We start from the raw sequence: 23,625 nt of genomic DNA on the forward strand, positions 1-23,625 counted from the left end.
CAAAACAAGTGCACGGTGCATTGAAAAAAAAGGGTCCTATCTTAATGTCCGATACTGTAGCATTGTGCCTGTGCATTTTGTGTTCTGTAAATTTCAAATAATAACGTTAGAAATGGTAACAATAATATCTTTCCAATTAACTTACCTTTTTGTGAAGTGTTTGCCTTGCCTGTATGCTAACGTCGTTTGCGGATGTGATGCTCAAAAAAGTTTTTTATAATCTACGTAGCTATTTTTACTATTATTATGTTGATGACACGGTTTAATGAAAAAGTTTATGTTGGATACATAGTAACATAACTGAGGCTTTGTCATGTTACATATCCTGGCCTCAGGGCAATTAGCCATTTAAGTAATATGCACATTATATAAAATGCAATTGGTTATATTTTGTGCTCAAATTGCACAACATATACTTCCTATGAAAAGCTTTATCATCAGCCATCCGTGTGTAGTAATCAACTTTACATAACTAAATGATCTCTAGTGTGATCTACGCAAGAGAATTCCTAAGTTTTGTGTGTATTATTTTATATTTTATGTTATATATATTATACCAATGGAGTAAGGTTAAAACCTTACTTCGACTAAACTATGGTTCTTTGTCATGGCTAAGTAAAAATGAACGAATTTAGATGACCTGGAAAGGTATGTTTACCAAAAAAACATGGTGCTGAAGTAAATAGCAAAACGAATTCATTGGTAATATTTTACAACACATCATTCTATGGTTCAAGCCCCGTATGGAGTGACCTACTCGTAGCAAAGACTGACTATTATGCTGCGTGGTACTTTATAAGCCTCGTAAGCCGTAGCTATGCCATATACAATAAAAGGAACGTGCTGATCGTTCCGCCAAATAGAAGAAAAAAATCCTTTTCACTGGCAACCAACTATGGTACTAGAGGTATACAAATAGTTCAATCAAACTAATATAAATTCACACTACAATAGTATCGCTAAGACTACTACTACTACTACTACTAAAAAGTTCGAAGTAAGCTTAAATGTAAACGTAAAAATACATCTTAAACCTACTTACTCAACCTAAAGAAAAGATAATTCAACCTAAACTTAAACTAACCTATAAAAAAAATCAATATAGTTAAAAAAAGGAAAATAAAAACTAGGTGCCATGTCAGCCAGGCACCATTGCCTGCCTTTTATATAACAGGCCAACAGAAAAAAGCACAATTTATAATTGATTGTGCAAAAAAAACCAAAAACACACAAAACAAAACCCCAACCCGCTTAGTTCCATTAACCACGGGGAAAAGGCAGCTCGCCTGGAGGAGGCCTGAAACGAATACGCAGTGTCCAGCACGGCAAACATGTCCTAACATTGCCCGTAGTGCTGTTAAAAAGGTCGTCCCCCCCCTTAATATTAGCTTTGTCCACCTTCTCGTCCATGTCACAGATGGATGGGCACGAATTATCCGGAGTTTCGGTGGAAGTTTACCTGTAACAAGAGGAAAAATTAGACCAACTACTTTATGCAATTTCATTAATTTTTTACTTACCATGTGCAACCACACGTCGTCTTCGAGGGAGTCGTGGAGGCAATTTTTTTCTATTGAAGGGAGGAAATTAATCAGGAATAAAGGTGTGGAGAAGACGAAAAAAGGCTATGGCGGAAGGAGTTGTTGAGTTTGGTGAAGGATCAATGGGAGGGAGATTAAGAGGACGAGTGGGTTGCTTCACTGCAACCATTTTGCATCTGATTGCAGTCCATGGAACCTCCACCACCACAGCCGGCGCGTTTTCCATCGTTTGGTAAACGTGGATCTCAGCAGAAGACATTGGTGCAATAACACCGCCTTCTGCTGAGATCTCGTAAAGCGTGGCCATTGTTAAAAACCGGATCCCAACTACGGTGATATCGTGCGAGCTTGATGTTTTCGCACTCAAAAATTTAACTATGCCATTGTCCTTGGTCAAAAACCATTGGTCTTGAAATTTTGGCAGCAAGACAAAATCGGCGGTCACATGTAGACCGACACCATTTGCCTTCAACATCGGATACTGTGGAGCTGGCGGGGTAGCAACCAGATCAAGGCTCATTAGATCGCTTGATCTGTTTGCAATTTGCTCCACACATTTCGTGCCCGCTCGGACCCAGCGTGGAAAATTTTGCAAAAAGTTTTCTGTTGCGTAGGCCGAAAAATCGTCGAGCGCTCCAAATTTTTCAACATCTTTATAAATGTGAGCGAGAAGGTGGATGTTGCTTGTTAAATATTTTCGACCGTAGACTTGGCCGAAATTCTTCACAAATATGCGAAGATAGTCTCGAGCACGGAGCCACAAGTGCTGATGAAATTTGGTCGAAAAAATTGTCACAGCACTAAAGTAGAGCAGGAAGTGACCATAGGCAATTGGATCAACCAGGTCCTTCAGAACCACAACTGATGCATAATGTAGATAGCTACGCCACTCGGTAGCTTTCCAAAAGGCGTGATATCTGAGAAGCCGAAATGATCGATGGATCTCAGTAGGAAGCTTTGTCTGCATTAAAAATTTAGACGCAGCTTCCATTTGGAGAGGTGTCCACTTTTTATTACGGGGAAATTTACCGAACATAAATCCCCGTTGCATAAAACGTGTACACCCCTCGTCACACAGGTGTTCACGCTCCGACGTGGGAGCGTTATCGACTAAATCAAAATTATCTAATTCTTCCAAAGGTGTACGCCACTCCTGATGATGGTTCAATATTACTCTACCACGAAACCCTTCGTCCGTACGAAGGGGAGCATCGACGGAATCAAAAATAATTTTTTTTCCCTCTTCACACCACTCGCCATGGCAAGTGCACTTTAAACAACTGTCGTATCCGTTGTGGTTCGTCGTTGCTAAAAATAAAATATATATTGTATTTAGCTAAATTGTTTACGATAATGTTATTTACTTCCTTACCTAATATGAACGCTCGAGCCGGTGTATCAGCGATAAAATTGCGTACCCGAAACTGCAACGTTTTATCGCCGATAGTCAAGCCTCCTCGCTGAATGATATTAAAATCATTCACTAGCGGCCGCAAAAATTCTTCCACACTTGCCGGCTTTGTATGGCCACTATATGCGGCCACCAACATGAGTGGAAGCTTAGGCAAGTCTACCGCTTTCACCAGAATAGGCCAAACCTGGGTCGGCCCACCCTTATGTAGCGGTAGCCCGTCGACCGATACGTCTAACTTGAAAGGATCGTCTCGGGGTTCGATGTTTCTATAAATAATAATATAAAGGATTTTTTGTAGCAATTGAAACATAACTAAAAACATAACATACTTACTGAAAATACTTGGTCAGGACTGGCGATAATCCTCCGTACCAAAAGTCACCTCCCCCGATTTTATAAATGCTGCCAGCAGCACGGGGAGGTGTTCGCACCAAAGTCCGGCTATCTTTTGGAAGAGTGGCATCTACCTTCTTCCGTAGGATCGCCAGTAGCATATTGACCACCGAACGGGGGAGCTGACTCTTAATTGCAAAGAATCTAAGACAATCCAACAAACTTAGATGGTCAAAGATCTCATAAGAGTCATTCTCATCGGAAGCGCCGTGATAAAAATCGTCGCTGTCCTCCCCGTTCGGATAATGTTCCCCGTGGTCGAAATCATCAGCATCATCCGCGACGTTTTCAGCACTTGTTCCGGCAGTGCTTGATGTCGTAGCTTGGCCTTGCGGCACTTCCGGGACCGTTTCGTCATCCGAAAAGTCTTTATTGGGAAGATAATTTATAATCAACAGTATAATTAAATAAAAGGCATGTAAAACAATTACAACGTTTCTTTCGAACTTGTTAAATTCGGATTTTGTTAATAAGGAAACAAATCACTTGCTGTGTGCACATATTTTTTAAAAATTTATTTATTCGAATTATAGCACGAATATAGTTTATATGATGAACGCTGTATTATCGAATATTTGTTTTCTGCTTTCCGATCCGACATTTGAATTGTTGATTAGGTGTTTCCCGTCGCCACACTACAATGGCTACCTGCAATAATAGGAACGGACCAATTTTTGCCCGATTGACCAGTGCAACAAATAATGTATTTGATCATGATCGCACGGTTTTTAATTTACACTTGGATGGTTGTCAACCGCAATGATTTGTTAAAGGCTTTTTAGAATTTATGGTATGAGAAGCAGGATAGTCAGTTCTGGTTTCGTACGGATAGTCAAGAATCGATTCACGTCCGGTCTTGTGGCATTTGCCATGGTGAACCTGTGGAAACCTTATCCGTTTTGCCAGTCTGAACCACTTTTCTTACCCTGCGCTACTGCTCTTAGCCACTTATCTAAGCCTTTTTTTATCTTTTTTTTTTTTGTGCAACACAATTAGCCCTGCCCTGCTTATAGGATGCTCGGCTCATATGGTCCTTAAACCCATGACAGGCATGTTCATAGGTCGTGCTCTTGACGACTAGCGGCAACATTAAATGAATAATGTTTTTTCAAAACTAATTTTTGTTTTGAAACACTTCTTCATATTTTACTTGACGCATGCGACCTGCGCGGTCATGCTGGACTATTTAAGCTGTTGATACATAATTAGTACCACGCAGCCGGATGGTCAGTCCGGCTACGGAAGGACGGTCCATACGTGGCTTGAACCCATGAGGGGCATGTTGTTAAGTCGAGCGAATTGACGACTGTACCACTGGACCGCCCTTTTGAAACACATTTTTACACATTCACTGAACACTTAACACATTTACCACACTGAACACCGACATTGAAGGCAATTGTATGACGATAATAAATACAAAATATATTGTAATTTATTCGCTTTTTTCTCATTCCGTTTTTCACACCGCGGCTTTTTGACACACGCACATAGATCCCGAGTATGATAATACGTTTTTTTTCTTGCACCGTTTCGCACATAGATATTTTTATTTTAGTGCCCTTAAATCGATGAACATTATTCTTCTTCTTCTTCTTTTGACACAATAACCGCTGCCGGTCAAGGCCTAGCTGTACCCACTTAGTAAAGTGAGCTTGGCTTTCAGTGACTTATTGTTACCATAGCAGGATAGTCAGTCCTACGTATGGGGACACGGTCTATTCGGGGCTTGAACCCATCACGGGCATGTTGTTAAGTTGTATGAGTTGACGACTGTACCACCAGACCGGCTCGACCGCTTTTGTATCGAAATTTTTTTCACCGAATTATACTGCACTTTTTATATAATGTTCAATATTATAAGCATATCATGTTATGACAAATAACCACTCACTTGCTTTTTTACTTACCCATGTTTGGCAGCGGGACAAACCCATCGTTTGCCTCTTGGAGAGCTTCCTGGTACGAGAGTTCAATCTCGTCCATCATTTTACGGCACTTTGCATAAAAATGCCCACTTTTGCTGCAATTTTGCGACATTTTAACACACTTGTCTTAAACACTTGAAAAAACTTGCACTTGGCACTTGGTACACCACACAGAATGACAAAAAACTTTACAGCAGAAACGTAGCACCACTACAATCCAAAATATACCTACCTCACACATACATTCTCATGGCTAAAACGTTGGCGCGTGCTCGTTTGGATGAGATTTTTTTCATAGCACTCTTTTTTCATCTTCGCTGTTTCTCTCGTTCGCTTCGGCCAAGCAAAAAAAACTCGATTTTGCTCCTCGTCTGATTTGGAGAGCGCACGAAGGGGGTTCGGTTTCAACTTCCAACAACAACAACCACACGAGGAGGCTCGGGGACACTCATCAGGGGAAAATCGCTCAAATTAGAGCGAGAGACAGATAGAAAAAGTGAAAGGTCAATATAAAATCTTCGGCTTTTGACCGTTGGGTTGCGATTCATCCGACGTGTTGATCGGCATCCTACATAAACAATATATTTCCTATGTTAATGTTTAGGTATATTGTGTTAAATTGCATGTGTGCACTGCCACTAAACCTTCTGAACGCCTGAAGGCAGTGACTGATATTAGCCGGAATTGCAAAAGAGCTCTTTCACATCGGACGAATGTAACAACTCGCACGTTCGACGAACTTAGCTCAATGCGGCTGTGGCTCTATATTCCAAAATAGGTACGAACTCTCGACGCACTCGCGATTTTGACTGTTAAAATGACGTGTGGTCTAACAAAAAACGTTAAAAAATGTTAAATAACATTGTTTACTAGTGTTGAAACATTTTCATTAACCGACACAGTTTTAAAATTCCTTTTTTAAATAAAGTTAATCAGTTTTGGTTTTTACGCGTAATCGACAAAGTTCGTGTTTTCTGCATACCTGCATGGTGCGCGATCATCACGAAAGGCCTGTTTTTCATTAACTAATTTTGCAACGAGCTAAGTTTGTCGAACGTGCGAATTGTCACATTCGTCCGGTGTGAAAGAGCTTAAAGAAATATAGTGGAGCGCTGTTCATTAAGGTAACTTTTATCCGGTCGTCTGTTTATCCGTGCTGTTTAGAAATGACAGTTCAATACAAAGAAGGCATTGTGTTCTGAGGATATTAGAAAAAAAATTCTATCTGAGCAGATTGACATTACAAAAAACACTTTAATACATGACAAATTTCAAATACAGTGGAGCGCCGTTTATCCGGGTACCTTTTATCCGGCTTTCCGTTTATCCGTGCTGTTGAGAAATGAAGTTCAATATATAAGTGACATAGCGTTATGAGGAGGATATTTGAAAAAGCGGTTATAAGAGCACATTGTCATAACAAAAAACACTATAATTCATGGCAAATTTCAAATATTCTCGTTGGAAAAATATGAAGTTAATAAAAACTGGGTTATTTTTATCAAAAAATAAGAAAAATTTCCAAAACATAACCAGGAATTGGTGATAAAATATATAGTTTGACTCATTACCCGTGTTATTCGCTTATCCGGGCGAAGTCAAGTCCTGAGAAGCCCGGGTAAACGGCGCTCCACTGTATTCTCATTGGAAAAACACACGAAATAAACTTAAAAAAAAACAAGAATTTGACATCAAATGTATCGTTTGATTCATTATTCGTGTTATTCGCATATCCGGGCGAGGTCGAGACCCAATGAGCCCGGATAAACGGCGATCCACTGTAGGTAAATTAATTCTTCTTTTGCAAAAGAACTGTGTTCGGTCAAGGCCTCCCCGTATCACTTGTGGGTTTGCCTTTAGGTGATTTATTGATTGACACATAGCAGGATAAACAGTCCTGCGTATGGGGGCACGGTCAATTCGGAGCATGTACTCATAACGGGCATGATGTTTAGTCGTATGAGTTGACGACTGTACCACCAGAGCGGCAGTTAAAAATTAACAGTCGTTAAAAATTAACGATAATCGTTAATAAAAATTACGAAATTTATGTCGCCAACGCATTGAGCGAATGCGATACAAAGTAACAGTCGTTTATTGTACTGTTCGATTTGTTTTACCTATGTTTTCCTTAATGTGATTTCGATCAATCGATAACTGTTTTGAAGAACTTTTATTCAACTGGAATGATTAAGTGCTCACTCGAAGCGCTGTGAGATCAGGCAAATCTTATACCGATTTCTACGGATCTTCTACCGTAAAGTGATGTTACGTTCGTCTTCTGCGTCGCTTATTTATTCTGCGAAGATTACCCTAGTGCCACAAATCCACTAAACGACCACTAAACGGGTTCTAAACGACTCAAGCTCTCAACCTAAACTGAATATAGACTTCGTTTAGCAGACGGCAAACGACTGATGCGTTCTGAAAATAGCAAATAGCTGGTGGCACCATCTGTTTGTGGGAAACCCAACCAGTGGAGCTTCCTCGCTTGGAGGAGAGCTTTCTCATTTCTCCTGCACTGTTGTATGGTTTCGTATTGAAGTTATGCATTCCTAGAACTAGAACGGCGATAGGATTGTTTAAATCTTCTTCTTCGTCTTGGCCTGCTCATGTACGAGCACGTCTAGAAGACATGGCTAGGTCGCCAATCCGTTTCCAGGAATCTCGGTTCTGGGCTGCAGTCCTCCAACCACAGTTGCATCCGATCTCTGACAGGTTCGACTCCACCTGATCCAGCCAACGAGCTCGTTCCTCTACGCCTCGTGCCGAACGTGTTGCTGACGAGCACCTTCCTGGTGGGGCATAAGTCCGGCATCCTCATCACGTGCCTCAGACATCGTATCCTTCTGGCTTTGAGGACCATCAGGATATCAGCACCGCCAAACAGCTCAGTTAGCTCGTGGTTCATCCTCCTTCTCCATATGCCCTGCTCGCACATACCGCCAAAGATAGTCCTTAGCACACGCCGTTCGAAAATGGCGAGTGCATTGGCGTCCTCCGTTAGCATAGTCCAAGACTCGTACCCGTAGAGGGTGAATTAGTTAAAGTTGGAATGAGTGGTCATTCTGTTTTACTCCTAACTATTTAACTTTGCAGTACTTACATCATAATTTGTACATGTATCCGACGCGGACCTTTATTTACTATCAAATCAAATAATTTATTTAGTGACTATAACTTTTCATTAAATGCTACATTACACGAACATTTGCTATATTTTGATTGAAAACTGCGTGATTCGACGTCCGAAATTAGACCCTCATTAATAGCGTATTTCGGGGACAGCCTCTAAATTCCATCGCAATCCCAATCCCAATAGCTATCGCAATCAGAATCCCAGTAGAATCGCAATCCCAATCGAATCGCTAGCCCAATCCCTATCGCAATCCCAATCGAATCGCAATCCCAATCACAATCCCAATCCCAATCCCAAACGAATCCCAATCCCAATCGAATCGCAATCCCAATCCCAATCAAAATCCAAATCGAATCCCAATCGAATCCCAAACGAATCCCAACCCAAATCCAATTGCAATGGAATCTTTTATGGATTCAAATACTACAAACGGGATCCGATCGAATCTTTCTAGGGATTGAATCTTCGTATCTTCCGAATCCCGAATCTCCCAACACTAGTACAAAGCCTCCGGCATGCAGAAACTTTGTCTTCGTCGCATTGATCCTCAATCCAATCCTCTCGGCCTCGCGTTTCAGTCGGGTGTACGCTTTGCAAACCGCCGCAGTTGTACGTCCGAAGATGTCGATGTCATCCGCGAAGCCAAGGAATTGGAGAGATCTGGTGAAAATTGTGCCCCGGATGTCGAAGCCCGCGCTTCGCATGACACCTTCTAGAGCGATGTTGAACAGCAAAGAGGAGAGTCCGTCCCCTTGCCTCAGACTTGGTGAGATTCGAACGATTCTGAAAGCATGTTCGTCACTCTCACCTTGCACTGCACCCCGTTCATGGATGTTTCTAACTGTCGGATCAACTTCCCAGGGAAGTGGTACCGCTGCATGATGCTCCATAGCTCCTTCCGGTCTATGGTGTCTTAGGCCGCCTTGAAGTCGATGAACAGGTGTTGCGTAGGGATTTGGCGCTCTCGGCACTTCTGGAGGATGTGCTGTAGAGTGAAAATTTGGTCTGTGGTGGATTTGCCTCCAATAAACCCAGCTTGATAGCTGCCGACATTATTTGTAGCAAGGGGTGCAAGTCTGCAGAACAGGATCTGGGACAGGATCTTGTAGGCGGCATTCAGGACTGTGATGGCTCGCAAATTCGAGCAATCCAGCATGTCGCCCTTTTCATAGACTGGGTGAATAATACCCAGCTTCCACTCCTCCGGTAGTTCCTCCTGCTCCCAGACTTTCACGATCAGCTGATGCATTTCGACGGTAAGCCTCTCCGGTCACATCTTGAATAGCTCGGCCGCCAGTCCATCACCGCTAGCAGACTTAATGCTTTTAAGCTGCTTGATGCCGCTGGCAATCTCATCTGGAGATAGCGGAGGCACCTCGTCGTCTCTGTTGTTACTGCTGTGCTGCTGCTGTGGTGGTTGCCTTGTTCTGCCACTTGCGCCAGCCTCACCAAAGTGATCCGGAGTTAGGAAGTCTAACGGAAAATTTTCGTTCCATCAACAATATTCGAAACGTTTATTTTTATTTTTATTTCGATCGGATCGGATCCCGTTTGTAGGATTTGAATTTCTAAAAGATTCCTTTGCGTTTGGGATTTGATTGTGATTCGATTGGGATTCGTTTGCGATTCGTTTGAGATTCGATTGGGATTCTGATTGGGATTGGGATTGCGATTCTGATAGGGAATTTGATTGGGACTGGGATTGGGATCCTGATTGGGAATGGAATTGCGATTCGATTGGGATTCGGATTGCGATTCGATTGGGATTCGATTGGGATTCTGATTGGGATTGGGATTGCGATTCGATTGGGATCGGGATTCGTTTGGGATTGGGATTGGGATTGGGATTGTGATTGGGATTGCGAGTCGATTGGGATTGCGATTGGGATTGAGCTTGCGATTCGTTTGGGATTGCGATTCTACTGGGATTCTGATTGCGATAGCTATTGGGATTGGGATTGCGATGGAATTTAGAGGCTGTCCCCGAAATGCGCTATTAATGAGGGTCTAATTTCGGACGTCGAATCACGCAGTTTTCAATCAAAATATAGCAAATGTTCGTGTAATGTAGCATTTAATGAAAAGTTATAGTCACTAAATAAATTATTTGATTTGATAGTAAATACAGGGTTTCCCACGATATATTGGTTGGTTCCCATCAATTTTTGGTGGATTCCCATATTTTTTTGGTGCGTTCCCACGATTTTTTGGTCGTTTCCCAGAATTTTTTGGTCTAATTGTATTGATATCCAATCGGAAAATACCAATAAATTATAGGATCGAACCAAAAATCTATGGGATACAACCAAAAAATCGTGGGAACGCACCAAAAAATCATGGGAACTGACCAATAAATCGTGGGAAACCCTGTAAAGGTCCGCGTCGGATACATGTACAAATTATGATGTAAGTACTGCAAAGTTAAATAGTTAGGAGTAAAACAGAATGACCTCTTATTCCAGGTTTTTAACTAATTCCCCCCCCCCCCCCACCCACTGAAAACTAGAATAAAACGCTACAGACCAAACGTTGGCATCGCATACGGATTATTCATTCGATCGTTCTCGAAATCAAAAAGTCAGTTTCGACCAGTAGACAAATTCTACGTAAAACATCGAGCATTTGACAATTCTGACGATAATTGGTATCGCATCCGCTCTTTGGCGATAGAATTCATTTTAACAGGACCAGGGGTCGAAAGCTCATGTTGTATCCGGCTAACCAATTTTATTTTTTTAATTCTGGGACATATCTTCTTCTTCTTCTTCTTTGGCTCAACAACCGATGTCGGTCAAGGCCAGCCTGTACCCACTTGTGGGCTTGGCTTTCAGTGACTAATTGATTCCCCCCCATAGCAGGATAGTCAGTCCTACGTATGGCGGCGCGGTCTATTTGGGGATTGAACCCATGACGGGCATGTTGTTAAGTCGTACGAGTTGACGACTGTACTACGAGACCGGCACCGACATATACGGTATGTAAAACGTAAAAAGCGGCAAAAAGTGTATACGCAATCGTCGTTATATATACATACAGGGTGTTCGAGATAAATTTGACAGTTTCTTAGGGAATAGGAAAGGAATTTTTATAAAATTTATGTTAATATTCAAAAAAATGTTCTACAAAGTTTAGCTTACCATGTTTGCCGCATTTTTTATTCGATGTATCCCCCCTCCGCGTTGATGGCCGCCTGCACCCGCTTCCGGAACCGCGCGCAAGCCCGGACAACCATGTCTCTGGGGATGGCTGCAAACACGGCCTTTATTCTGGCCATCAGCTCCGCTTTGGTATTGCAGGACCTGTTGGTGTCCCGCTCAACTGTGCCCCACACAAAGTAATCCATAGGATTAAGGTCAGGGAAGCTGGGTTTGGGAGCCAAACGTCAGTGCTGGTGTATCGGTCGAAATTGGCAGTGAGCCATTGGCGTGTTTACGGCCGTATGGCATGGTGCAGAATCCTGCTGCCAAACGTACGGCCGCCCATTGGCCACCGTATTGTTTTTTTCCGAATTTCGGCATTCTTATGGCCGGCACGAACCATCATAACACACGTTACGCGCTTGTACAATTCGGACGGGTTCCACATATTTACGGAGCTGGACATTTTTTATACTTGTTCGCACAACTTTTAGCAATCGAATGACATATCAATCATTTCGATACGTTAACTCAACCCTGAGATATAAACCCAAATGCCAGGTGTCAAATTTAGCCCACACACCCTGTATATAACATAACTGTAAATGGATAAATATTTTTACGGGCAATATGTACATGGGTACCCGTATATACCTTTATAGAACGTCGATTATCCAGGGAGCTCGGGACCGGACGGTTGCCGATTAATCGATTTGCACGGATATATATTAATATAAATCGTTTGGATCACCGCTGGAGTCCGGACACTCCGTTTTTTGCCCGGTTTCTGTTTTTGGAACAATCGTGCCTGTCTCCTCGTATTGATTGCTGCCCGGTAGACGAATAATCGACTTAAATTGAGATGGGACAGTTTCTGCTTAATCCATGTCATTAATTAAGTTGTCAAAATATACCCATGAGTTTGACACACAGTGACAGAAAACACAAAAAGAGTACTCGAATAGGTGTATCACTGCTACGATGCCTCTCTGTATATATAAATATATAAATATACAGCTGCCAGCAACCTTCCATCAATCCGAACACTTACACAAACCGTGCTGTCGATCCTTTGTGGCGTTCCGGAAGGATGCGGAAACACAGCCCGTTCCCACTGCTGAAGGATTACCAGCTACCAGCAACCTGAAGAAAAATAAAATACTTTAAAACATGAAGGAGATAATAATACTTATACGTGATAGAAAGCCTACCAGCTAACAGAAACCTTCCATCAATCCGAACACTTACACGAACCGTGCTGTCGATCCTTTGTGGTGTTCCGGAGTTATGCCGAAACACAGCCCGTTCCCGCTGCTGAAGGGCTACCAGCTTCCATCTATCAGCTTCCATCTACCTGTAAGTAATAAACATTAAAACACGAAGTAGATGCTTATTACACTTATAATGTAATTGTAATTATAATTACCTCGCGAAAGAAAGATATTATAATTACCATTCGCAAAAGCGCTAGCTCTCCAAAATGGTTCTTTATGACCAAAACAGAACGGTGGGAGGGGATACAAATGGGAGGTCTGTCGCGGAGACGACGAGAAGGAACGTGAATAGGAATAGAACTGAGGAGCGAAGGAGCATCGATATTGGAGGTCAGGAGGCTTGCAATGAAGGAAGACTGCGCGTGTAAATGTCGGGATTTTATTTCCAACAAGCCCAACATCCGACAGCGGAGACAATAAGAGGGCACAGGCGGACTCTGCCCTCTCTCTAGTCTCTGCATAGCGGCACCTCCAGCCGGGGTCCACACAAGACTAGCGTAATCCAATATAGATCGAACCCAGCTCAGAGGCAAGACGAATTATGAGTCCCAGAGCTTTGTTCGCTTTAGCAACAGCATGGTTGATCTGGTAGTTGCATGTGAGGATGTCATCGAGTCAAACATCAAGGTCCTTAATTGAAGACTCTCTTATTATCTGAGTTTGACCAAAAAAGTAGTTCTATGAAATTTTTCTGTTAGGACGACCAAAAGAGACAACACAGCATTTAGGGGGACAAAGCACTAACTCATTAGACGAGCACCAAGATGAAAATTTATGTAAAAAGCTCTGAAGCGATTGTCAATCAACAATAGAGGACACAGGAAGAAATATCTTCAAGTCGTCAGCAAATAGAAGGTGTCCATCTGTAGGTAGAACACTAATACAATCATATCCTCCTTTAGTTATGAAATTCGTTTTAAAAAAGCGTATCCTAGCTGATCCTATCCACAATGGAAAATACAGCACTACATATAAATACAATACACTAGTTCTAGATAATGGAAAAAAATAAACCTAAATTTTAAATATTGTTCCTCCTGCTGTTGCTCCGTATCATTGTTTGCTTCAGCAATATTTAAAGCTTCTTTTTTATATTATACTCCCCATACCTAAACTTCGTTACAAGAAAGTTTTTCACACCTAGGTGTGTTACTGTAAATTTTGTTGTACTGCCTACTGTTTCAAACAGTAGGCAAATTGTATTACAATCTTTTAGCGCATCTTTCCCCTTCGCGCCTTTCCATCCGCACGCCGCGATAGCTTCCGGCTTGAATATAGCTTTCAGCGCCTGCGTCATTCTTGTGGTCGAATTACCTGAAGTTATGTGATAGCGCAACCAATCTACCACATGTTTAAAATATTCATTGTCAGCTAATTTTTGTTCAAATTCGACGACATGCTCTCCGGTACTCATTGCTTCCACACAGAAGCCTTCTGGCACTGTTCCGGTGGAAGTAAGCGGCTCGGCAAAAATGGTGGCTCTGATCTGGTTGAGAAATCCTTCCGCCGTGGTAGTCGAGTTCTTGAGTATCTGTAGCATGCCCCCGTGCTTTTTCAGGCTAGGCTGCATCAGCTGCACGGCAGCTTCCAAGATCTCAAGCTTTACTCGTTGCGCTTTCTGCTCCTGGCGCTCCTCCTGAATTGTTAATTCTATACCATCCAGCTTCTTTAAAACAGTGTCCATGAAATTGGACATGCTTTGTGGAAGCATTGCTTCTTTGCTGGATGGATGGGGTTAGGCATACGGCCTTGGATTAGAAGCAGGAGTGTGAGAGGTTATTTTGCATGCAATAGAAGCTATCGGGTGCACTTTCTTGGGCACTGTGCCCATCGAGCTGATCCACGGTGGTGCGCTGGCCCTGGTGCGCATACAAAAGTATGCGTGCTATTCCGGGCGGTTGTTGTAACCGGTTCGGCCGTTATTGTTACCGTTGCCGCTGCCGTTTCCGTTGCTGGTGCTGGCTTTCGAACTATTCGGAACGAGCTAGGAAGCCGTGCGATCGCTGAGCCCATCCCAGAAGGTTCTGGCTGCGCTTGGCTCGCTACCGGCGTATGGCCCTGGCGGGCAAGGTTTTGCTTAACACTTTAAGCGCCGTGTCATATAAATTCGCATGACGCTTTTGCTCACCGTTCAAGCTTTGCATCTGACGCTCAGTGATTCTCTTGAGAACGAATGAGGTAGGAAAGAGAGAACGAGAACGACATGTGCTACGCCACTTATCGCAATGAAACAAAAGAGTGATAACAATCGCACGAGAAACTGTCGCTCTCATCGCTCTCTTGCCATGCGCTACGTGCTCACTCAAAAACTGTGACAGTCAGGCTGGCGGTGAAAGTGTTAACCAACGTTAAGCGAGGCGTCGACGCTACCTTCGCCTCAGGAGCAATCTGCAGTTCTGCTTGGCGACAGCCGTCGTTTTTCATTGAAATGATCCATAGTCTACAAAGCATAACATATTTTGGTGATTTGCATACAAGCGTAATCTATACCTTTACACATAACCTGCAATTTTTGTGCTGAACAATCGGCGACATTGGACACGATTCGGGAAGAGCTACACCTACACAGAACAGACAATTATTTGGACCCTTCGCAGCCCACAAAAACTCACATAACATATTAATAGAATGTGTAAAAACACTTACCAGCCTTTTGAACTTGAATACATAATTTGTTGTTAGAAAAACTGGCAAAATAATGTGAGAAGGTATTTGCTGTGTGCGTGATACAGGGTTGTCGAGGATTACATAGACATGTTCAGCGAGTTGTAAGTAGTTTTACTGTAGAGCTGTCACTTTCGCACTTCTTGGACTGCAGCTTGTTAGTTGTTAAACATGTTAGTTTCATTTAAATTATGTACTAAACAGCTCGGGAAATGATTATTAGTTACTTTTAGGACATTTAAGGCCAAAAATACACGGACCGGAATTCCACCTGCTGTCAAACCCATATACAAAGTGTCAACGGCAACATTCCCGAACTATCATATCCATACATTTTTCAGCAAGCGGAAGTCCGCGGCCGCATGTCGGCCTAAGAATGAAAAACTAAACGATGCGGTACAGGGTGTAAACAAAATAAATGACACCACTACAAAACCCGCCACACGAGCAATGTTTACATTTTGCGACGCAATCTGTCATAAAAGTAGTCATGATGGAAGGCCTGTGCGACTTTTTTGAGCGCTTTGTTTTGATTTTATGGCGGCGCGTTTCAATGGTTGTATTGATAATGAGTTACTCTCTCTCGCGGAGTGAGCTACTCTCGTAATTGGTGTGCTGTTCCGGTGCGCGCATAAAATGGCGGCACCATTTGATCGTGCCATGTGATTGAAAAAAAGGAAAAAAGGTATATCTTTATCTATCTGTCTTATTACCGCCCATTGCAGTACTCATCTCTATCTTTCCCGTTGAAGCGTATCCTTCTTGCATGCATGCTACCCTGGTATTGAAGGAAGATCAGCTGGTAACAGATTTTTATATTAGTACAGATATTAAGGAAAAAACGTACTTACGGGTACATGCTAGTGATATCTATCCCCTCACGATTCTGGCTCGACCAATCGGGTGTTGTGTGCCAACCACGTTACGAATCATTTAATCAGACTACTTGAACACCAAGTTGAAGGCGATTATTTTATAGAGCTCGCTTACAATGTCTTTTAAATAACCGTTACATAGCGGTGTGATTGTGAAGTACAAAATCGAATAAGAGCATTAACATTATAAGTGTCGTTTAGGGTATGGTTCAAAATAGAACGGTTTACTTTTGTAAAAGAAGGATACTCTTGCAAACATGATTAGAATTTCAACAGAAAATAATGTGAACAGTACATGTGGAAAATCCTGAAATGCGTATTTCCTTGCTCTTTTTTTAAACATGTCGTTGTGTTTTATTCCCTACCGGAAAAGGTAATAAAATGTGAGAGTGTTCAAGCTCACCTGATTTAAAAACCAGGTAAAATTGTGCACCTGTAAAACAATGGATAGAAGACGCCGGGCAACCATGGAAAAGGTTGATTTCAGATCAGTTCAGGGTTATCGACACTGTAGTGAGGGGTAACATTTAGTACCTACAGCATTGAGTTCAATACAAAAAAGATACATACAGAATGGGGTAAAGCAAATTTTCGTTGTTAAAACGGAAGAATACGAAGAGGGAGAATTCGCAAAATAAACCCGTGCTTAAATACGCATTCCGTACCGTTGCGCGGAACGGGGGCAAATCTCCATGGCATTTGCCTGTCTAACCCGTTGCTTAAAACCATTATGGGCACAACAGCATGCAACACTATCAGCTGGAATGATGTCGACGATGAATGAGGCAATGCGCGGAAAACCATCATCATCAGATAGACCGCTAAACTTATCTTTATCAAATGCACTGCCAAAACCGCCATCATCATCAACAAGGCCGCCAAAACCACCATCATCATCAGCTGGGCCGCTAAAGCTATCAGCTAGGTCGCTAAAGCTAGCACCTAGGCCGTTAAAGCTATCATCATCATCAGTTGCACCGCCAAAACCACCATCATCATCAACAGGGCCCCTAAAGCTATCAACTAGACCATCAAAACCTCCATCATCATCAACTGCACCGCCCCAACCATGATCATCTTCAGCTGGACCGTCAAAATCACCGTCGTCATCAGCTTCAGCCACGTGTCGAGCTGCACCTTCTAATGTTTCGAGGTTTACCGTGGTTGACCTAGAAGCAGCACCGACTTTGGAGCCAGCGTTATTACCAGAGTCACTATCGAATCGTGTTCTGGCCAAATTTTCCAAAACGGAACCAATTATGATATGCTTTGAGGTAGTCACGGTTTGTTCGATTTTGGGACGGTTGCCATGTATTAACTTTGAACTCGCGTTGGCCAGGGTGGCCTTCAAACATCGTTTGAGGAAGGTCATCGTTTGCCGAAATAAGCAGAACTGTGGTGGATACGGTTTCGATGCGGATTTTCGACATTTGATCGTCCAGGCGATCACAGAAACCCTTAAGGCCGGGCTACATTGATCGTACTCGCAAGTGTAATTTCGATTTTCACTAGCGCATCTGGCGGCGGCTGACCGAAGCATTTTGCTAAACAATGTGGAGCCGCTCCAGAAAATATGTTATTTTTCTATATTTTTACTTTAACTGGACTGAAAAAGCTTTCTAAATGATAGACAAACATATTGTGCAAGTATTTCAGCCGTTTTCGCATCAAAAACGGTGTAAAAACTAATAAATTTTGAGATCCAACACGACCATTCCCCCGACGACCAAAAAAAGCTTCCACCAGCCGCCGCCAGATGCGCTAGTGAATATCAAAATTACACCACGGAGTACGATCAATGTAGCCCGGCCTTTAGGAGATTTCCCTTACTGGAAACGTTGGAGTTTAGAGGCTTTACCTTGGGCAGGGGGACATACCTAAACTCTTCAAATGAGAAGTCGATAGATGTTGGATGGGCATAATCCTATCCTGACAGTCCGAACGAATCTGCCCTGCCATGATCGGAGTTGGTTTTATTTATACTCAAATAAAGTTAAAGGTTTCGCACCTATGGTTCAGGGTTGTATGTTGGAAAGTTATTGTTTTCATTAAGCTGGTTTCGTTTGTCTTTTGTTGATAAAACCAATGGTGTTTGTCACTAAGTTCCTGTTTTGGGTTTAATGCTTATACTGTTCCTGCTTTGGGTTAAAATGCATAAACTGTTCCTGCTTATGTTGTACGTTTCGGTTAGTTGTGTTAAGTGTGTCACAATTGATTTTTTTATGACCGGTGTGGCCTGAATTTTTTTGGTTGCGTTGATATTGTATAATCTGCTTTACTGAATGTGTAATGAATGTGTTACAATAGTGTGGTTAGGCTTCCTAAGATTGTGTTACTATGTGTCTATAGCTGATAGTGTGTATTATAATATGTTCTTTATAGCAGATATGCTACACAATGATTTGGACACCCAACCTCGTCACATTGCTGTCCCAGAAGGTAGATTAGCTACAGTCATCCGTGGACAAACTGGAAAAGCGGTTTACTCGGCGAGACAAAGATATCGCACTGCTCCAGGTGACTTGGGATGACGTTGAAAACAACGTGTGCGGACGCCAGAGGACAACAGATGACGAGAATTTCCAATTCAACATGTTAGACAGCGTAGAAGAGTAGGTGGAATTTGAAGATAAGCTGGCAGAGCGAGCATATGTTGAAAGTGTGTTGAGATGGGAGAACAATCGCATTACCATGGAGGAATCTAACGCCAGACTCTTTGAAGTAAAGGATTTGATCTTCCGCAGACAGCTCCAAGCACAGTGTTCCTGGACTGGCACGGGCAAGAAGCAGAAGCATCCACTACGTAAGTGAAGAAAGGTGGTGAAATGTTTCCAATCATTGTGTAACAATCGGTATGTGTCCGCGAACGATGAATTGGTGGCTAATTTTTTTAAAGATAAACTTCGATTTGTCCAGAGTCGTCTCAATCAGGAAGGCTTGCGCCGAAGTGGACCGCGCAACAGAGCATTTTGTGAACACGAATAACATAACCTTTAAAGTTCGAACTTAATGTAAAAAAAAATACTCCCACTGAAGTTACACAGTGTAGGATAAACCAGTGTAGAACCACTGATTTATTTATTATTCACTTATCATATTTCATTACCCAAGGTGAATCAATCTTTACCAAACTTTCATAATAGCACTATTAGACTGTTTGCTTTAAGGGTGTTTTCAAAGTTTGTTGGTAAGTTAACAAACAAAAAAGTAATGATAAGAAATGTAAAAAACCAAAAAGTCATACGCCAAAATAATAGGAACAGTTCAGGAAATTTTAATATTATAATCATTTATTATTAGCAATATGGCCTTTTTGGACCGTTACTCCTGAATAAAAAAAAATTTATCATTATTAAATATCAGTATGTTATGTTTTTAAGTTATCGGATAACTTAACTTAAATTAGTGAACTAATGCGTACACATTTTTTATATTAGGAGCGCTTAACGGCAAGTTGCACTGTCTTTAAGTAACATGTGCGCTAATGTACTAATGCGAGAATATTACGGCACTCACTTGAGTGTTTCGAGCTTCCTTTGCACTGAGAGACGAAATTGTGGTGAGTACAGTATCGGACAGAATGATAGGACCCTAGTGTTTTCAACGCAGCATGCACCCGTTGGGACAGGTTTATGTGTGGTTTGTGTGTTTGTGTTTGTGTGTGTGTGTGCATGTGTGTGTATGTGTGTGTGTGCATGTGTGTGTGTGTGCATGTGTGTGTGTATGTATGTTTGAATGTGTATTGATGTGTGTGTTTGTTTCACAAGTAGGTCGTTTCAGATAGTTTTGTTAGTAGTTTTTTTGTGTTTTGGGTTAGGTTTTTGATGTAATAAGCAGGACCACTGCCCTCGCGATCAGTGTTTTTTCGATATATTAACAATTTTACGGTCTTCTTTCGCCGTGGTATTCTGAGGACGTCCGGTTGACTTACGCGTTTCGGTTGTCCAAGCGCGTTTCGGTTGTCCAAGCTCGTTTTGGTAGTCTGAAGCGCGTTTGCCACAAAAGTGCGCGATCGTTCCATCACGAACTCGATCGTTCTGCGCTTAATGCCAGCAGCCGCCATTCGCTTAATGATATGGCGCTGATAATCGGTACAACGTTTACCTCGACCCATTGTTACTAACATTGCTAGCTTGGACCGTTAAGAACGCATTGGTTAAAAACTTTGACACGACTGATCCCGAGCTCTGCCTGGAAAAAAGCGTATGGATAAAAACTATCAATGGGTAAGCGAGTGAGTGTCTACCCATTTAAATCGAGAACAGAATACTGCCGTGCTCATGAAACAAAACGCCCATTGAAAAGAACAACTGCGCGCCAGCTCAATGCACGCACAAAGTTTCCCATGCGCACACAACGTTCAACGCAGAGATGCACGCAGGCCTTTAAGTGGCGTGCACTGGAGAAACACCTGTGAGGAAATGCCGAGTTCATTGCTATTGTGCGCGTGTCCATTTCGCATCGCTGCGCATGCACATTAATCAACCAGCACACCTGCGTTTTCGTCCGAGGAACAAGCGCTGCTGTCGATGCAAACTTTAGCTTTTATCCAAGTGTGAACGCACGCTGTTTCACATGATAACACACATCATCAGAATGTTTTCAACGCAATATGACATAATGGCAAGCTACGTTTTTCAGACACAAACCCGCGCACACACACAAACACACACACACACACACACACACACACACACACACACACACACAAACACAAGTAACGTGGTAAAACAAGTGCACGGTGCGTTGAAAAAACCAGGGTCCTATCTTAATGTCCGATACTGTACCTAAGTAATATATAAAAAAAGCTGCGCGTGCATCCTCAACGCTTCTGGAGCTACGCAAACAATAAGCGCAAATCTTCCGGTTTCCCAGGTTTGATCTGCTACAATGGGAACCGAGCTTGCCAGATATGTGCGAATTGTTTGCTACACGTTTTGAGGACACTTTTGTTCCTGACAACATGCACCCCGAGGCCCTTCATGCTGCAGTTACTAACACATTTGCTGATGCACTTCAACCCATGCTACCGATCATTTATATCTCGTCTGTCACCCGCGCCATAGATCGCCTTCTCTGTCTCTTGAAAGGTCTCATGGTTAACAACAATCCATAAGAAAGGCTGCAAGAATGAGGCTTCTAACCATCCCGGCATTACATAAAGCGTGTGACGCTGCGAAAGTGCTTGAGCTGCTTGTATATGAACCGTTACTGGCTTCTGCCCGCAATTACTTCAGTCCGAATCAGCACGGATTTGTCCGCAACATATCAACAACCACAAACCTTGTGCAATTCTTCAGTAGCTGCCATTAATCCATTGATGCTCGCTTTCAAGTAGAGTAGATTTTAAATTTTTGTGGATTTTTTCTAAATAAAATCTCAAAATTTAGGTGTTTAGTAAGCTATAATTTGCAATGTTATACCTGCTCTCTATAATTGTGGGGTGCTATAATTATAACTGCGGCTAAAGAGTAGAGAAGGCCCTACAAGTTTTGCTTGCACACAACTTGGATGCAAGTGAGCAAAAAGTACGGCAGGTGTCGGCCATCTTTTTTTTTGTTCGGGCATGATTGTGTGCTAAATTTAGGTGCTAGCATAGCCATCGGCGCCTAAGGGTTTGAAGCGGTTGAAATATTTCGCATAAATTTTCATGAAATTTTTCACATTTGAAAAAAAAATCATCGTTATGGCGTTTAAATCGTATTCGGTTGCAGACTTTCCCAATGTGTTGATGCTTTTGTCTTTCCTACTGAAAGTTAGATATTAGAGAAAATAACTGAAAATAGATAGGAATATCTTTTTCTTCGCTTAAGCGGTATTTATTTATTATGTTTAAAAACGAACGTTCGGGTACGGGCCCGGATAATCGCGCCAACTGATTTGGTTGATCTGTGATACCACTGTGCAAATTGACAGCATAGCACCATTGTTGTTTATAAAATCGTTTGCTGTGTAAACATTGCAAATTATCAAATTCAGAAGCGCTTTATACGTTATAAACTAAGTTATATAATGCCCTATTTGATTGCATCTGGTAAAATATTCCTCGTTTACTTGCAGATAATTACGTACTCCCAAATTAAACATCCGATCGTCAATTTATTATAAAAGTTGAGGTTGATCATCTAAATCAAGTTTGTTCAGAACTGAAGCGGTTGAACCAATCCCGAAAATGACTGTATCAATGTATCAATGTAATCACAATTCGTGATACCTTCATTCAACTTTATGGTGACAAATAGTCATTCCTCTTAATAATCGCATAAAAACGCTTGCGGCTACAACATTTTCTACAACAAACCTTACACGCCACACAAAGTGAGACACTTGAGTGACGATAAGTACCGTCGTTAATTTTTCGCTATCAAGCAATAATTTACCTTTGTTCTTTTTAGGATGTAGGTGTGAATATACATTGCTGTGTGACAAGTGGTTTTTCTTTTAACTTGGACGATTGTATTGGTATAGCAAAACTCTTTTCAAAAAAACATGGAAACAGGCCGAACACGAAAATATTTATACATGGTCCATAATGCAAACTGGATGGGTGGATACTTACGAATCAAATTAGTCATAAAGGCTATATATAACAAATAGCGCTATATGAATATGTCACAGTTTTTCTTATCTTGGCTCACAGCAGCTGATTATAAAGATTCGTCATCCTTATTTTAACTGCCCGGTAGATTAAGATGGTGATCCAATGGAGCGTTTGGTCTCAAAGCAGCTTTTGCAAACGCCGAATACGTAGCGTTCGATCACTTAATCCGCATAACCGATATAAAATAGGTAATACAGCTGTAGCTGAGGCTGGATAACCTACGGCTTGTAAAATCTCGTACTGCTCGTTAACTCGTGAGGCGAGCATTTATGTACAGGTCAAAGAAATTGCCTCATCACTCAGAAAGAAAGAACTCATCACTCCAACTCATACGTTATCCAAATCATATCACATAGATCACATCACCCAGCGTTGAACGGCGTTAGACCTAATTGAAACGAATGTTTTCTCCACATAACGTAATCCTTTCTTGTTTAAGGAGTGCAACTCAGAAGACTGCTTGATGCTGTTTTCAAATTGGGGTCAAAAAGTGATCCATTGTGTTTTCTAAAAGGTGTTAGTTACACATACGTATGTTCTTTAGAACCACCTTTGATTTGTTAGCGCAAAAGAAATTGCGTCGCTTCTTTCCATCGAGGATAATCATATGCATAAATCCATCGCTTCCGACGGCTCCGACGGCTCCGGACAATTCCGAC

General features: G+C 42.0%; 1 protein-coding gene and 1 long non-coding RNA gene across 3 annotated transcripts; one reads left to right on the top strand and one right to left on the bottom strand.

Annotated features, from left to right (window-relative positions):
• Positions 1 to 697: 697 nt before the first annotated feature.
• Positions 698 to 8,477, bottom strand: LOC120961277 (uncharacterized). 2 transcript variants are annotated; one of them, XR_007451957.1, is made up of 5 exons: positions 5,259 to 8,477; positions 3,289 to 3,715; positions 2,914 to 3,221; positions 1,521 to 2,849; positions 698 to 1,459 (listed from the first exon to the last, which is right to left on the bottom strand). XR_007451957.1 is itself a non-coding variant. In XM_049606190.1 (3 exons), the coding sequence occupies exons 1-3, from the start codon at positions 5,386 to 5,388 to the stop codon at positions 2,786 to 2,788; spliced, it is 993 nt and encodes a 330-aa protein (XP_049462147.1). In that variant the 5' UTR covers positions 5,389 to 8,477; the 3' UTR covers position 2,785. The 2 variants fall into 2 exon arrangements, 1 of the variants encoding a protein (XP_049462147.1); XM_049606190.1 differs by lacking the exon at positions 698 to 1,459 and having other exon boundaries at positions 2,785 to 3,221.
• A 13,644-nt stretch (positions 8,478 to 22,121) lies between these two features.
• LOC120950395 (uncharacterized) lies at positions 22,122 to 23,034 on the top strand. Its single transcript, XR_005751126.2, has 2 exons — positions 22,122 to 22,683; positions 22,761 to 23,034. It is a non-coding gene; the product is annotated as an uncharacterized LOC120950395 (long non-coding RNA).
• The last annotated feature ends 591 nt before the right edge of the window (positions 23,035 to 23,625 follow it).

Source organism: Anopheles coluzzii, chromosome 2, assembly GCF_943734685.1.
Source record: "Anopheles coluzzii chromosome 2, AcolN3, whole genome shotgun sequence".
Classification (NCBI taxonomy): domain Eukaryota; kingdom Metazoa; phylum Arthropoda; class Insecta; order Diptera; family Culicidae; genus Anopheles; species Anopheles coluzzii.

What these genes read in the sequence shown, in the direction of transcription:
- LOC120961277 (XM_049606190.1), bottom strand. Translation starts at nt 5,388, where the DNA reads ATGTCGCAAAATTGCAGCAAAAGTGGGCATTTTTATGCAAAGTGCCGT. An exon ending in TGTCCCGCTGCCAAACATGG is followed by an intron (nt 3,716 to 5,258) that starts GTAAGTAAAAAA and finishes TTCCCAATAAAG; the next exon opens with ACTTTTCGGATGACGAAACG. An exon ending in GTCCTGACCAAGTATTTTCA is followed by an intron (nt 3,222 to 3,288) that starts GTAAGTATGTTA and finishes TATTATTTATAG; the next exon opens with AAACATCGAACCCCGAGACG.